We start from the raw sequence: 17,006 nt of genomic DNA, 5'->3' as shown, positions 1-17,006 counted from the left end.
GAAAGGAAAGGAAAGGAAAGGAAAGGAAAGGAAGAAAGAAAGAAAGAAAGAAAGAAAGAAAGAAAGAAAGAAAGAAAGAAAGAAAGAAAGAAAGGAAGGAAGGAAGGAAGGAAGGAAGGAAGGAAGGAAGGAAGGAAGGAAGGAAGGAAGAAGGAAGGAAGGAAGGAAGGAAGGAAGGAAGGAAGGAAGGAAGGAAGGAAGGTTTCTTCTTGATTCTAATAGGCAATCTAAATGGAAGGTTATTCTTTTAGGCTTCATGAAAATGCCTATTACATTGCATGCTGTTTTTTCCACTCTCTGACTTGGATAAACAAAATATACCTTGTTGCAAAAAGATATAGGGACTTGGGTTTTGTGATCCTGAGAAAGCTCCTAAAATAACCAAAATCATTCTAGAAGGTCAAATATATGATACATCTTACCATCTTTTTTTAAAATAGTTTTACTCTACAGAAACTAGTTCACCAGTTTTTACACAGTCAGTATCCAACATGGGAACATTCTCTGACTCCATAAAGAAAACCTGATGTGTGATGATTACCTGCTCCATATTTTTAGGAAATTATTGCAATAACTGCCAGAGATGGGGGATGAGGGAAGCAATTTCCCAGCACACTGTCACCTTTCCCCAGGGTCTGGGCTGATGTCGTCACTGACTTTGATTTGACAGGCGTCCTCTTCCTGCCTCTGAGCTCACAGGGGCCTCTCTCTCAATTGTGGAGGGAAAAAGAAAAAAACCCACCTCCTTGATAGGGGAGTATTATTCATTTTTTTAATTTTATACTATGGAAATTTTCAACACATGCCACTCTTACTTATTCTACTTCCAAGTTATTTTAAAGCAAATCATTATTGAAAAAATTTCTATAAAACAAATGATAAAAAAGGAAGAATATTACTTCTCTATCAAGGAAGGTCTTTTTTCCTCCACAGTTAAAGGAGAGGTCCTTGTGGGCTTAAAGGCCAGAAGGGGACACCTGCTGAGTTAAAACCAGGTGGTCACCCACTCCCGCTGCCCAACACCTGTGTTGTTTGGGCCCACTGACCATGCCTGTGGACTGTGTACCTGCCTGAAAATGTTCACGGCTGGATCCTGTCTGTGTGTGAGGGACCGAAGCAGTGCACAGTACTACCAGCCTGACCTCACGACACCTGGAATTCCACCAAAGCTGGAGAACTCAAAGCTGAGCTTTTGGGATTCAGAGGCCACACGAACCTCACATTTCTCAGGGGTAAGAAACTTCAAAATACAACTCGCTGGACTCCCATGTAGTCGACCGCAGTTCAAGGCCTGGACGCAGTGGCTTAAACTCATGCCAGGCATGTGTGCGTGCGTGCCCAAGATCCCGAGAGGAGAATGGAAGAGAAGGGATTGCAGTGTGGTTATCCCCCCCGCCCCCGGGGGGTGATTTCTCGCTTTCTGACTCTGTTTCTCTCTCTTTCTGGCGAGCACACACACCCTGTAGCAAAAAAAACTCTCAAAAAAAAAATTACAAACCTTAAATACGTATTTTTGAAAATTAATTGAGTCACACTACCTGCCTGTATGTACCTCACCCAGTGCTAACTGGACGAGAAGGGGCTCCATAGATATTAACTGATACATTGATGTTTACCTGTGGTTTGACTAATGTGTCTTGAAAGCTGCCAAAGTACATATTACCAGCTTCGTGAATGTGATCTGGAAAGTACTTAGTCTTGGGTATCATGTGAGATCGAGTATTTGCAAAGTCTCCCGCCAGCATCATTCTGGGTCATTTTTCTGAGTAAGCTTACTATAATGGCAAATGCAAATTAGACTTTAGGTATAATAAAAGTGGTTTTTTTTTGTTTTTTGTTTTAGTTTTGCCACAGGGCATGTTTACTCACCAGGAAGAAAGGAAAAGTAAGAAATCACCCCCAGTGGAGGATGGCCATGCTGCAATCCCTTCTCCATTCTCTCTGGATTTTGGACACACACACACATGTGTGTGGTGTTTTTTTCCAAGCAGCCAGTTCCAGGACTCGAAGCACACATTTAGAATGTGTTATCCAGCATCTTCATCACCCTGCCACCAGCTGTCCCTGATAGTAATTTTGAAAATGAAAAAACAAAACAAAAAACTTAGGCAATCACATCACATGTACCCAGACCATTGGCAAAGATAAGTGTCCCAGGGAAATTATTTTCATGTTCATTTTAGGAATAAAATATAGTCCTGTATCCCTTCTGCAACCAAAGAAAACCAAGAAGTTCAGCATAGCTTTGAGTTCTTGGTAGATTATCATTCTTTTTTATTTCAGGTAGTTACATAATTCACTGAGGACTGGCTCAAATACACTTTGTTCACTGTCTTGAATGTGTAGCGTTAGTTATTGTTGTGCACACTCAAAATGTGCTCCACTGATGTATTTGGAGATAAATATTAAAGTGTCCCTAACTTTCTTCACACTACGGTACTGTAATATTCTAGATTCTAGCCCATACGTTTGCATGTACTCCTAGGTCCACATTTTGAACTTCTGTAAAGAGCTATTGACCTTCTAATAGAATGTAAGGTTAGTGTAGCATTTCTGACTGGTAACTCATCAACATCTATACAAATTATATACACTTGGGATCAGCCCACACATGGTGGTTGAAGTAGCTAGATCTCACATGGCCAGCTGTGCAATTCGAGTCCCAGACCCAGCTGCTGAAAAAACACACCAGCCATGTATACGTTCTGGCCCAAATCCTGAGAGGAGAATGGAGGAAAAAGGATTGATCATCTCCTCTGAGGAATGCATTCTCAATTTTCCTCTCTCTCTTTCTTTGTCTCTCTCTGGTGAACTCACATGCCCTGTGGCAAATTAAAAAAAAAAAAAGTGGGACCAGCAGATAGCATAGTGGTTATGTCTCTGGACTCACACATGACCAGCAGCGGTTCGAGTCAGACCTAGAGGCTTGAAACTCACGCCGGGAGCATGTGTGTGCATGTCCACAGTCCTGAGAGGAGACTGGAGGAGAAGGGACTGTGGTGTGGCCATTCCCTCTGGGGAGTGATTTCTTGTTTTCTGTCTCTCTGTCTCTGTCTCTGTCTCTCTGGTGAGTGCATGTGCCCTATAGCAAAACTCTCTCAAAAGGAAGGAAGGAAGGAAGGAAGGGAAAGAAAGAAAGAAAGAAAGAGAGAGAGAGAGAGAGAGAGAGAGAGAGAGAGAGAAAGAAAGAAAGAAAGAAAGAAAGAAAGAAAGAAAGAAAGAAAGAAAGAAAGAAAGAAAGAAAGAAAGAAAGAAAGAAAGAAAGAAATCCACACCTGTACCCTGGGGCATAACATTTCCACAGCTAGAGCTTTATTGTTCGGGGACACCTCCACCAACCTGCCCCTGTTTCAGCTCCACATGGATGACGACCGCGTTAGAGTGACTCACCTCTGCAAAGCACTTGCCAAAGGCTTCACATCTGAATTGTGCTCATGTTAGCATTGTTTAAAGTCACAAAGTCTGAGAAGGTTCTTAAAATCTATTAACTAATGGATCAGTGGTCCTAAAATTATGATCCTTCCAAACAGTGAGATGACATAGCAGCTATTTAAAGAGAATAAGACAAATATGTATGTGCTTCGATGGGAAAATGTCAGGATAGTGAAAAAACCCACATCCTACGACAGTATGTAAGTGTGCTTTCTTTAGTATCCAGCACGAAAGAGCACATGTATACATAAAGAAGCATGCTTCAGTAGGCTTAGGAACCTTCTGGAAAGACACAGAAAACCCTTGTCAGTGGCAAACTTTGGAAAATGAAGGTGGAAGTTTGTAGATGGGATACAGTATGCACTTGGCCCTTTGCCTGCGTTGGTAGTGTTTAATTTTACCACATGCATATATATTACTTTTATTATTAAAAAAATAAAAACAGTTGTTGCAGGCTTCTTCATTCTGTTGCCAGTCAACATTCTACAGAGATACCAACTGCAGAATCCTAAACTTAGAGACTTCTCCATTAAATGGCAGTGATGGGAGATGCCTGGAAATGACGCTTTTGTGCCCAGTGTCTACAGCAAGTCCCAGAAAGCTGGGACTTTTCCAGAGCTCGCATCCCAAAAAACGTTCACTGTAGCAAATGTGTCTGATTGGTTGAAGCGTGCTGCTTACGAAGACATGGGGAAAAGCCGTACTGGTTGAGAAGAATGGAGGGTAGGAGCCTCACTGTCTCTGACAGAGATCTTGCCGTCTCACGGCGTGTGGTGCAAATTCCCTCACAGACCACTGAGCTTCCTCAGTTCCACTCAGCTACTCACAGCTTCCCAGAATGCACCACTCTTTCTTGCACCTTCAAATAAACTGCTCTCTTCCAGAAACTTCCCAAGTGCCCTGGCTCCTCCATCCCTTTGAGTTCCCTGCACTCCGCGTACTCGCCTTCCCTGCCTCACTCAGGCAGCACACAGGTGGACTGGTCAGGCTGTCTTGTTCTCCTCAAGGCTGGAAGCTTGCTGAAGTGTGGGTTCTAGTCTTGTGCTTGCTGTGTCCCTCACACCCACGATAGTGTCTGCAGCAATTGAGTAAAGAGGCATCGGGTAAAGGCCCAACGACGGGACGAAAGAGCAGTCACCAGCCTGCATGATGGGGCAATGCCCACTCCATCGCAGCTTGCTTCTAATGCCTTTACAAAGTAGGCCACGTGTTTCTTATGAAATTAGCCAGTTTGAAGGTAAAATATAACCCCTATACATTCTTATCAACATTTCAGATAATCTAATATAGCAGAAAGTTTCAGGAGCTGTTGCTACGTGCACACACAAAAAAATACTGAACTGGTATTGTACGAAAACATTTTGTATTTAGAATTTGATCACATTTTCTATTCAGTGCTACTCTCATTCCTGCCTTTAAGTTTCAGTTATTTGGTGGATATTCATTGTTCTGATCTTTCTGGCTTTTTGTTTTTTTTAGTTTTGCTAAATAGAGTGTGTGCTCACTGGAGAGAGAGAGAGAGGGAAAGTGAGAAACCCCTTCTCCTCCGTTCTCCTCTCGGGATTCTCAGCACACACACACACACGCACACACGCATACATGCCTGGTGTGTTTTTTAAACTCCCACATCCAGAATTTGAACTGTGTGGTCGGCCACGTGGGACCCAGCTGCCTTAACATCCATGCCACCCGGCAGCCCAGCTGATCTATCTTTTAATTTGCCCATTAAAGTCTCTTCTTAGCTCTTTTCATTTTTGATATTATTTTAATTTTTTAATTAAAGGTTTAACTTAATTTTATCAAAGGACCAAGCATAAGGGAAGTGATTACCGAGAGCATGTCGTAGTCCCTTTCACATTTAAAGCCCTGAATCCTACTTCCTGTATTTGGAAACTAGCAGACTCGTCTCACCTCCCTGTTCAGGCATGCTGCTCGCTGGGTTCCTCCTCAGAAACGTCCCGGTCGTCAGTGACAACGTGCAGATCCAGCACCGGTGGTCGGCCGCCCTCAGAAGCATCGCCTTGTCTATCATATTGACTCGTGCTGGCCTCGGCCTGGATGCAAAGGTACGAAGTGCAACTCTAATTGTAGGAGAGGCATCTTGTTCCTCCGAAACTTGGAGTATTTAGAGTCCCTGGAGTTTAAGAGATGCTTGAGGATACTTCACATGACCTTCTCCAGAAGAGAATGGAATTTATTTCATATGGGACCATTTTGCAAGTAGGACCTTGTGCTTCACAAGAACCTGAATGATGTTACCATATTCTTTCTTGGAAAAAGGTGGAGTTATTGTCTGTGGGGACACACTAAGAATAAAGGCTCCACATTTCTCTGACAAAGAGGAGGCCATAGTGAGAAATAATGGTTGTGGGAGAGAAAAGCAATATATTTGTTATAGCAAAGCACTGTGCATGTGTTTAGAGCTAACTGTACTGGCTTGGCATGAGTCTCAGGTATGCTTTTTAAAATCTTTTGTTTGGCATCAGCAGGTGGCATGGTGGCTAAGGTGCTGGACTTCCACATGATTAACCATGGTTGAAGTCCCAGACCTGACAGTTTACTTTCTCTCTCTTTCTCCCTCTCTCTCTGTCTCTCTGGTGAGGGTACATGCCCTATAGTAAATTTTTAAAAGAATAATAAAATTAAATCATTATTTCTTATCTTTTTTAAAATAATTATTTTATTTACTTTTATTTATTGTCATTATATTATTATTTTTGTTTTTTGAAGTTGACCACAGAGAGACAGAGAGATAGAGAAGGAAAGTGAGAAAGAAAGTCACCAGGTCCGGGACTCAAAGTTCTTTTAGCCATGTGGGAGTCCAGCTGCCTTAACCACTATGCCACCTGTTGGCCCCTTAAAAATATTTTGTATGTACGTTTTCAAATGTAGAAATGAATATTCTTGGAGTATGAGGCTCTGCATTTTAGACTTATTCTGGGGGTACAAGTTAAATAAAACAGACTCTGGAAGCAGCTTCACGGGTTCAAACCTGGTCCCACCACTCATCCAGTTTCATGATCTTGGGTGTATGTCCTAAACATGTGTCCTTTTAGATGAGGGTGCCTAAGAAATGGGGATAATGAGAATATATCTCAGAGGCTTTCTATGAGGACTGCCTGTCTCCAAAACAGAATACTGAAATGTTTTTTATATATAACTCATTATCTGGGAAATTCATAAAGACACAGACATGGTCTGAACTGCAGAGCAAGCTTTGAAGGTCATCTTTTCTGCTTGTCTCCAGAGGGCTTTATTGGCCACGTCTGTCTTTGTATTTCAGGCCCTGAAGAAGTTGAGAGGAGTTTGCGTGAGACTGTCCATGGGTCCCTGTCTTGTGGAGGCATGCGCGTCTGCTCTTCTTGCACACTTCCTGATGGGTTTACCGTGGCAGTGGGGATTTATCCTGGGGTAATGAGGTTTGCTTTATCATGTAAAAACACGCAGAGGTGCTTAGGACCTTCTGTGATTCCATACAAGAGAATGGATCATAGCATTTTCTTAAGGACATCGGAAACGCACAACATAGATATCCTAGCATCATCTAAATATTCTAACTTCGAAATACAGTCTGTGTGTTTGTAGGCACTAACTTCCATGGTGATTATAAGGATTCAAACCAAAATTGAAGAGATCGTGGTCCCACGCCCGAGAGCCGAGCTCCTCTCCAGTCGGCACAAACAAGAACGCACACGGTCAATCCGGCTGTGGTTTCCCTCATCACTGGATGGTGCGCTTTGGTGGTTCCGTCTCCTTCCACCATCAGTTTTTCACTCCCAGTAGTTAGGAGTCATAACCACTACTAAATACGTAGGTATGTAGTAAGACCGTCGTTAATAAGCAGGCAAGAAGTAAGAAATTCCTCGTGACTAGGATCTGGAGCTCTGCTACGGGGATTCAGACCCCAGCTCTGTGGTTTTCCAGTGTGTGACTTTTGACACATTACTCAACCCCTCTGTGCCTCAGTTTCCTCATTTGCAACATGAAGGTAGATTATATACATTTCATAAGGTTTTTTGCAAGGATTAAATTGCAGCAGCCCACCCCCTTATCAGAAGGGCATATATTTCAAGATCTCAGGGGAATACATAAAACCACATAGTATCAAACCTTGTATATGCTATGTTCTTTTTTTTTTTTAATTTCATGACATGTATCATTTATTTATTTGTTTAAGAATTATTTATTTATTTATTTTTCTCATGAGTTTTGCCAGAGAAATAGAGAGAGAGAGAGAGAGAGAGAGAGAGAGAGCAAGCTGCCAGGTTTGGGACCTGAACCACAGTCAGCCATGTGGGAATTCTAACACCTTACCCACCACGCCACCTGCCGGCCCCAACATGTATCATTTAATCCCAAGTTGTAAAGTATTTTGAATAACAGTAATATGAAATATTTTTAAATAGTTTGAACATGTGCTTTTTTAAAAATGTTTTAGTAAAATTCTTGGATGTTTGCACTGTCTCAGCATGGCAACTACACAGCATGGCGAACCCCAGATCAAGATATGAAACTTTGTATTTACCTTGTGTTGAGGGAATATTAATGAGGTCAAAAAGAAATGAGGACGTCAGATCTTGGTGATATAGCATTAAGTGCTAAACTGGCCTGCCAAGATCGCGAAGCCATGGTGCTCACAGCGCTGTGCGTCTCCCTGACTCCCGCCTCCATGGCGCTCACAGCGCTGTCGTCTCCCTGACTCCCGCTTCCTCCCGCACAGCAAACATTTTATCTGCCTGTGCGTTCTCGTCTCTGGCCTCTGAAAATGACAGCTGTAATTTCCCCTTAAATATATCTCCTCAGTCAGTAACTACGTTCTCTAGACCCTTACGCCCTTATTCATGTGACCACTGCTCGCACTTCACAGTGGGACCGTTGTCAGCTCAATAGTCCAGGCATGGCCGCACACTCCCAAGGCTAAGTCACATTACTGAACACTTTTCTCCTCGAACTTGGTTTTTCTTTCTTTTTCTTTTCTTTTTTCATTCTTCTTCCTTTTTTTCTTTCTTTTCTAAATTTAATCATTGTATATCTTTTTTTTTATTTGGCGGGGGAGGGAGAGGTTTTTGCTATAGTGCGCATGCACTCACCAAAAAGACAGAGACTGAGAGACAGAAAGCAAGAAATCACCCCCCGGGGGGGGGATGACCACACCACAATCCCTTCTTCTCCATTCTCCTCTCAGGATCTTGGGCACACATGTGCACGCGCCCAGCATGAGTTTAAGCCACCGGGTCTAGGACTTGAACCACAGTTGACTACGTGGGAGTCCAGCGACATAGCCATTACACCAACTGCTGGTCCCAGATCACTGTATATCTTTACCATGTACAACATGGTTTTCCCAACATGAATACAGTGCGTATTAATGAAGCAGAACATTACCACATACGTTATCATCAATAGATAACTTCCCATACTCGTGTCTCTTAAATATTTTGTTTGTTCCTTGATTCCCCTCCCTCACAGCCCTATTACCCACCTGCTTCTATACTGCCTCTAGTATCTGTGGTTGCCCTCCCTGCTAATATACCTCCTAGCCTTTTAGTTCCTGCTGTAAAGTGTATATATACATATATACCATATATGTCATTTGTTTTGAGACAGAGAGTTTTGTTTTGTTTTGTTTTTGCTCTAGGGCATATGCACTCACCAGAGAGAGACAGAAAGAAAGAAAGAAAGTGAGAAATCACCCCCAGGAGGATGACCAAGCCACAATCCCTTCTCCATTTTCGTCTCAAGGATTTGGGCACACACATACACATGCCTGGCATGAGTTTGAAGCCTCCCGGTCCAGGACTAGAACCATGGTCAGCCATGTGGGAGCCCATCGCCTTAACCACTATGCCACCTACTGGCCCCTCAGAATATATTAAGTGGGAACATAAAATGCCTGTCTTCCTCAGTCTGGCTTGCTCCCCTTAGTATTAAATCTTCCGTATTCGTGTACTTCCTATCAAATGTCAGGGTCTCATTGGTTTTTTTATGGCTGAGTAGTATTCCATAGAGTACATGTGCCGTGTTTTTTCAATCCAGTCATCTGTCTTGGACATTTGGGTTGATTCCGTGTCCTAGCAACTGTGAATGTGGATATATGAGTATTTTTCTACCTGAGGGTTTTTCTATCTTTTGGGTAGGTAACTACGGGTGGAATTACAGGGCTGTGTGGCCGTTCTATGTGTAGGTGTCTGAGGAACCTCATATTGTTCTCCACAGTGTTTGTACTAATTTACATCTCCACAAACAGTGTAGCAGGGTGCCCTTTTCACTGCAGCCTTGCCAGCACTTGTCATTATTTATATTTTGAATCTTAGCTATTCTGGTGTTGAGTGGTATCTCATTCTGGTTCTGATCTGCAGTTATCCAAGGTCTAACCTGTAAGAGGATAGATGTTATTTCAAGAAAATAGTAATAATGAATATGACACTATTGTGAATGTTTAAAGTGCTTCCTACTTAGTTTTGTTTTAGGGGCTGTGTCCCCAGCAGTTGTGGTGCCTTCGATGCTCCTTCTACAGGAAGGAGGCTATGGTGTTGAAAAGGGGGTCCCAACCTTACTCATGGCTGCTGGCAGTTTCGATGACATTCTGGCCATCACTGGCTTCAACACTTGCTTGGGAATGGCCTTTTCTACAGGTAAACCAATCCGTTTACAGCGTGCTGATTTCTTGCACTCTAGAGACATGGGTTAAGGTTTATAAACATGGTATATTGGCTTGATAGTTGATAAACGCAAATTAGTTTTTCATTGTTTTCTGTTTTATTTATTTATTTTTTTGAGAGGTTTTTGCCTTGGGGTGCATGCACTTGCCAGAGAGAGAGACAGACACTATGAGAGAAAAAATGAGAAATCATGCTCAGAGGTGATGGCCACGCCACAATCTCTTCTCCGTTCTCCTCCCAGGATCTTGGGCACACACGCACACATGCCCAACATTGGGTTTCAAGCCACCGGGCCCGGGACACAGATTGTAGTGATAAAACCACTGCTCCATCTACTGGTCCCAAGGCAAGTTTAAAATAGGGGCCATGTCCAAATTTCTGTACGTAAAGAGAAACCAAAAGCTACCTCCTTCCTCCCTGTAAATAAAGACTATGGAAGTAGCACACAGAAAGTGCAGTGAGGGAAGTAAGGCAATAAGGTTGAAAGCAGGAGGAGGGCAACTTCTGCTCAGAGTGACTGGGGCAGGCTAAATCCTGGAGACTTTACCTGCAGGGTGCGTAAGTTTCTCAGTGAGCACAATGGCAGCAGCAGTCCAAGTGGAGGAAACAGCATGCTTCTAAAGGAGGAACAATTTCTCTTCTCTCATCTTCAATATCTTATATCACCCAATCCTCCCAGGATCTTGGGCACACACGCACACATGCCCAACATTGGGTTTCAAGCCACCGGGCCCGGGACACAGATTGTAGTGATAAAACCACTGCTCCATCTACTGGTCCCAAGGCAAGTTTAAAATAGGGGCCATGTCCAAATTTCTGTACGTAAAGAGAAACCAAAAGCTACCTCCTTCCTCCCTGTAAATAAAGACTATGGAAGTAGCACACAGAAAGTGCAGTGAGGGAAGTAAGGCAATAAGGTTGAAAGCAGGAGGAGGGCAACTTCTGCTCAGAGTGACTGGGGCAGGCTAAATCCTGGAGACTTTACCTGCAGGGTGCGTAAGTTTCTCAGTGAGCACAATGGCAGCAGCAGTCCAAGTGGAGGAAACAGCATGCTTCTAAAGGAGGAACAATTTCTCTTCTCTCATCTTCAATATCTTATATCACCCAATATCAGCAATGATTCAATGGACGCCTTATTAGTGCTTGCTAAGTGTCTTGTTTCAGAGGAACTTAGGCATTTTTTTATCCTACTACTATTCACCACCTTTTTAAACTGAACAGGTTCTATGAGTGACCATAACCAAAAGACTGAGAAGTTCAACACCTTTAATATCCTTTTTGCACAGCCTAGGTTTAAGTTCATTTCTTAGTCTGATGTCCAAATTTGGGAAGTAAAATTTGCAACTGGAGATTATTGATGAAGTATATTTGTGGCCTCCATCTAGCTTCAGGGGCTTTAGTGGGAACACACTGTCCTGGAAAGTTCTGTTTTCTCCTTGTCTCCAGCCCCTGTGGCTATCTCCCCATTTTATGATTCCCATTATGTGTGACCCATGCTGATTACCTGGAACCTCGCTCTTCCCATTGCCCTTCTATCCAGTCCCTGGTAAATTAACCTTCTCAAAGCATAATGTTTTCATAATGCTCTTTCTTGTTCAAAAACCAGTGAAGATTCCCTAGGACCTATCGGGTCAGGTCTACACTCTTGGATTTATTTTGACTTTACTGAGCCTTTCCGGAGTTAGGTTCTCGCCGCCTTCCTGGTATACCCATTCAAAATGATGTTTCTCAACCTTGGCTACACACAAGAATTATCTGGGGAGCTTTTTAAATACTCTTACATAGGCCCTCCCTGAGACCAGTTAAATCAGAACCTTCTGGATGCAAACCAACACAGCCAGGACGAGGAATCACAGCTGCAAAGCAGCAGTTTGCATTAGGATCACAGTGGGGAGGGGGAATCGGGGAGAAATGTCCAGACTGGGTTTTTCATATCTAGAGGATGGAAAATACCTTGAAGAACCTTCTCCGTGTCTTCTGCCCACTTCCCTAAGGAGGGTGATCCTAGTGGTTAAGGGAGCTGGACCGCACATGGCTGACCGAGGTTCCAGTATGGCCCTCAGGTCTTGAAGAACATGCTGGGCACATGTGTGTGCATGCCAGAGATCCCAACAAGATGAAGTCATGGAGGGAAGGGGGTGCAGCATGGCTACCCCCTATCGGGGCTCTCTCTCTCCCTCTTCCCAGCAAGTGTACACACCCTCTGGCAAAATTTAAAAAAAAAAAAATTTGAGAAGGACTACCAGTCATTGCAGTATGAAGATTCTTGATTTTAATGGCCAGATTTTTAAGTTACTATATGATACTATATATATACGTATATATATATGTGTGTGTGTGTGTATCAGAACTATTAAAATCAATGTACATTATTTAAAAATCAGGATCCTGGAGCCAGCAGGTGCCATGGTGGTTAAGGTGCTGGACTCCCAGACGGTCGATCATGGTTTGAGTAACAAACCTGGTGCCTTCTCATTTTCTCTGTCTCTCTCTCTCTCTCTTTGTCTCTAGTGAGCACATGTGCCCTATAGCAAATTTTAAAATAATAATAATTATTACAATAAATAAAGTTAAATAAATAATTTTTTTTTAATTTTTGAAGGTTTTTTTTTTTTTTTTGAGAAGTTTTTGCTATAGGGTGCATGTGCTCACCAGAAAAACTGAGACAGAAAGCGAAAAATCACTCTTCAGTGGGGATGGCCATGCCACAGTCCCTTCTCCTCCATTCTCCTTTCAGGATCTTGGGCACTCATACACATGCGCCCATTATGAGTTTAAACCATCAGGTCCAGGACTCAAACTATGGTCGACTACATGGGAGTCCAGCGACATAGCCATTACACCAACTGCTGGTCCCAATAAATAATTCTTTTTAAAAAATCAGGCTCTTCTAAAGCCAAACATGTGTTCATAGATATGTATATATCAGCTATGTTTGCTACTGAAAGTATTTAAATTAATTAATGTTTTTAGCGAATCAGTAAAATGAAAAAAATAAATAAAAGGCATGGAAAGCAACTGTAAATACCAGAGACAGTGTAGGAGGAGGGTGGGAAATGGCAGAAGAGAGGTAGGGAATTAATAGGGAAAAATAAAAGGAAAAAAGAAAAATATATACGGTACAGAAAATTATTTGTTGATGTTGGTAATGTATGCTAATATCCTTCACTGAGCCAATATCACACTGAATTCTGGGTGGAAAATCTCATTTTGTGTACTGTAATGATGTACAGTGAATTAATGTAAATAAATAAATTCAAAATAAAAACATTAGGGGCCGGCAGGTGGTGTGGTGGTTGAGGGTGCTCTACTCCCATTTAGCTGACCACAGTTCAAGTCCTGGACCTGGCAGCTTGCTCTATCACTTTCTCTCTCTCTTTTTCTCTCTGTCCTTCTCTGGTCAAATTTAAATACATAAATAAATAAAGTTAAATAAAATTTTTTTAAATAGATAATGGGGGAACCAGCAGTTAGCATAATGGCTATGTCACTGGACTCCCACATAGTCGACCGCGGTTCACATCCTGGACCCGGTGGCTTAAAACTCACGCTGGGTGTGTGTGCATGCATGCCCAAGATCCCGAGAGGAGAATGGAGGATAAGGGATTGCGGCGTGACCATCCCCCCTGGGGGAGTGATTTCTCGCTTTCTGTCTCTAATGTCTCTCTCTGCCTGTCTGGCGAACGCACGCACCCTATAGCAAAAATCTCTCCAAAAAAAGAGAAAAAAAATAGATAATGGTACAACAACAAAAATTGGTTCATAAACCTCGCCAAAAAAAAAAAAAAATCAGGTTCATAAGTATAATTTGAAAACTTAACAAGATCTATCAGCTCCTCTACTCTATATATACGAGGGACTTAAAACAGTTCACGGAAAAATGGAATTAAAGTACAAGTTTATTTTTGTGCGAAAAGAAATTTGAAACTCATGCATCATGTTCTCATGGTCTGTATTTACTAGCCCTTATATAATACAGTAGAATGAATTCACTCTGAATCATTAATTCTGTCTTTCCTATTTTCTTAGGCCTTTTAAGTAAACTGTCACCAAAATAAATGTACAAAAACAGTACATAAAGCATGCCTTGTGCTTGTTTTGAAATTCGTCTCCAATAATATACGTACTTTTCCTATAAGATAGCCCCAAAGTTTACTGTTTATTTAAAGTCACATATATATGAACTCGTGGAGAACAGGAGCTATCTGTGAAATTAGATACTCCGTGTTGGCCGTAGAGTGAAACTCGTTTATTGGTGAATGTACCGTTCTGTCTGAGGTTATTCTTTCTATGTGTTTTCCAGGCTCTACCGTCTTTAATGTCCTCAGAGGCATTTTGGAGGTGGTCATCGGTGTGGCAGCAGGATCTCTTCTTGGTTTTTTTATTCAGTACTTTCCAAGCAGTGACCAGGTGAGAGAAATGATCAACAGGAAAATATCACTGGAAAACATCCTGGATTCCAGTACTACCAACTAGATAAGACTTTGAACATCTCATTACGACACACTGCCGCGTTTCTCGCCACGGAGATCAAAGTTCTTCACTATGTACGCAAGGGCTTCTTAATGAGAAACGAAGGTTAAATTTGTTCTCCACCCACCAGGTCTCTTAGGGTAGCTAAAATAGAAATTCACTCTTTCTGCACAGTTGGCATTATTTTGAGATTTCAGAGCATTTTGAATAGAATTAGAAACTTTACTAAAGAAGAGCTTTCGTTAAGAAAATTAGTATTTCCACCATCAGAGCGTATGTTGGTTCGAATTCTTAACTGTTCAAAAAAGCTTCAAATCATCTGTAGAAGAGTTTATGAAGGCATAAAATAAAATTATAGGATTAAATAAATAAGCTTTAAGAAAGAAATTATGGGGCCAACTAGTGCCATGGTGGCTAAGGCAGTTGAATCTCACATAATAGAATGTGCAGTTTGAGCCCTGAACCTGGTGACTTCACAGACACACTGGGTACATGTGTATGCGTGCCCAAAATCCCAAAAGGAGAATGGAGGAGAAGGGATTGAGGCATAGCCATTCTGCTGGAGGGGTGCTTTCTTATTTTCTCTCCCTCTTTCTCTCTCTCTCTCTCTCTCTCTCTCTCTCTCTGTGTGTGTGTGTGTGTGTGTGTGTGTGTGTGTGTGTCCGGCAGCTCACCTGCCCTGCCCTACAGCAAATAAAATCATTTAAAAAATAAAAAGACATCATAGGATTATTCTAATCACACAACAAAATAAAGAGAAGGATAGCTTGCGTTTTGTTTCTTATTGTGTATAAAGTCATGTGGGAGGACTTTGAAGTTATCGTCTGCTGCCAGTCTGTCCAGTGTGAGTCGCAGGTAGAGAACAAAATGGTTCTGTTGGAAATGCTGAGCAGGGAAAAAGAACAACCACAACATTGACTTCCAGTCTGTAGCCTCTTAGAGCTTCTTGGTAATTAAGAATTTAGAAAGAGGGACCAGCAGGTGGCATGGTGGTTAAGGCACTGGCCACTCCTATATGGCCGACCATGATTTGAGTCCTGGACCTGGTGGTTTGCTTTCTCACTTTCTCTCTCTCTCTCTCTCTCTGTGTGTGTGTGTGTGTGTGTGTGTGTGTGTGTGTGTGTGCCTGTGTGTGTATGTATCTCTCGGGTCAGATTAAAAGAAGTGAATAAATGAATAAAATTAAATAAGTAATTTTTTTTTTTTAAATTTAGAAAGTAAATCCAAGGGAGCATGAAATTAAAGAGTAAACAGGCTTCAGCATGGTGGCACAGGCAGGAAGGCATGGCAACCTGATACCGAAGCCGCAGGGAGGCCCAGGTTCCAATCCTCGGTCGCCTGAATGCCAGGCAGGCCCTCGGCTCCTGAGATCTTCACTGGCCAGAAGGGTTGAGGAAGACCACAGCGCAGTAAGGTTCTGTAGGGTACCTGTCTTTATCTCTCTCTCATGAAAGAGATTGATAAAGTAAGCTTAAAAAGTAAACAGAGTTAGAAGAAAGCCTGAAAGTGGTAGAGATATGACGTTTTTCCTTTTTTTATTTTTTTTTCCTGCACTCACCAGAAAGAGAAATTACTCCCAAGTAGGACATGGTCATGCCATAATCCTTTCTCCTCCAGGCCGTAAGAATTTGGAGCACACACATGCACATACATACACACACTCTCAGCATGTATTTCCAGTTGTTGGGGCTGGGATTCAAACTGTGGCGAGCCACATGGGATCTGGCTCCTGGTGCACTGCTCAACTCCTGTGCTCTGAGGCTAGCCGGAGATGGACCTTTGCAAAATCTCTACGATGCAAATGCTTTCAGGGACCAGGAAATGCAGCTTAGAGGGGTAAAGTAATGCGAGCAGGCACAGGTCAGCCACGTAGAAGAGCTGGAGTTGGGCTTTGGCCTGTCTGGCTCCAAAGCCCATGCGCTTTTACCTGCTGCTCCTTAAAACCCTGTGAAATGCTGTATTGGGAACTGCAGAGGAGAGCCTGTCTGAACATGTGCTAATTCTGCTTTGGTTAAGGAAAAGAAAGCAGACGGTATGTCATGCTTTCACAGGCTCAGAGACACACGTTTTCATTTTATTCTCAATCATGGACAAATCAACCACTAAACATCCTTTTCTTTTTTAAAGAGAGATTTCTTTTTTTGCTATAGGGTGTTTGCACTTGCTGGAGAGACAGAGACAGAAAGCGAAGTAACTCCCTAGGAGGATAACCAGGCTGCAATTCCTTCACCTCCATTCCCCTCTTGGGATCTTGGGCATGTGCACACGTGCCCAGAATGCGTTTTAGGCCACCGGGTCCAGGACCCAAATCACAGCCGACTGCATGGGAGTCCAGTGATGTAACCATTTCGCCATCTGCTGGTCCCAATCACTATTTGAATAATCAAGGTAATCGACTTTTTTCTTCTACAGAGCAACCTCTTGTGGAAGAGAACATTC

The 17,006-nt window shown here is 42.5% G+C and overlaps 1 protein-coding gene across 1 annotated transcript in view; it reads left to right on the top strand.

Annotated features, from left to right (window-relative positions):
- Positions 1-17,006, top strand: part of SLC9B2 (solute carrier family 9 member B2) — a gene marked incomplete in the record, with an annotated part of 44,991 nt that overhangs the window by 17,540 nt on the left and 10,445 nt on the right. Inside the window, 5 exon segments of the mRNA XM_027772919.1 lie at positions 5,356-5,498; positions 6,716-6,843; positions 9,892-10,067; positions 14,398-14,504; positions 16,980-17,006. Coding sequence (XP_027628720.1) covers positions 5,356-5,498; positions 6,716-6,843; positions 9,892-10,067; positions 14,398-14,504; positions 16,980-17,006 — 581 coding nt within the window.

Source organism: Tupaia chinensis, unplaced genomic scaffold (assembly GCF_000334495.1).
Source record: "Tupaia chinensis unplaced genomic scaffold, TupChi_1.0 Scaffold000315_1, whole genome shotgun sequence".
NCBI classification, from domain to species: domain Eukaryota; kingdom Metazoa; phylum Chordata; class Mammalia; order Scandentia; family Tupaiidae; genus Tupaia; species Tupaia belangeri.
The sequence above is the reverse complement of the archived record's forward strand: the minus strand, read 5'-3'. Positions and strand labels throughout refer to the sequence as shown.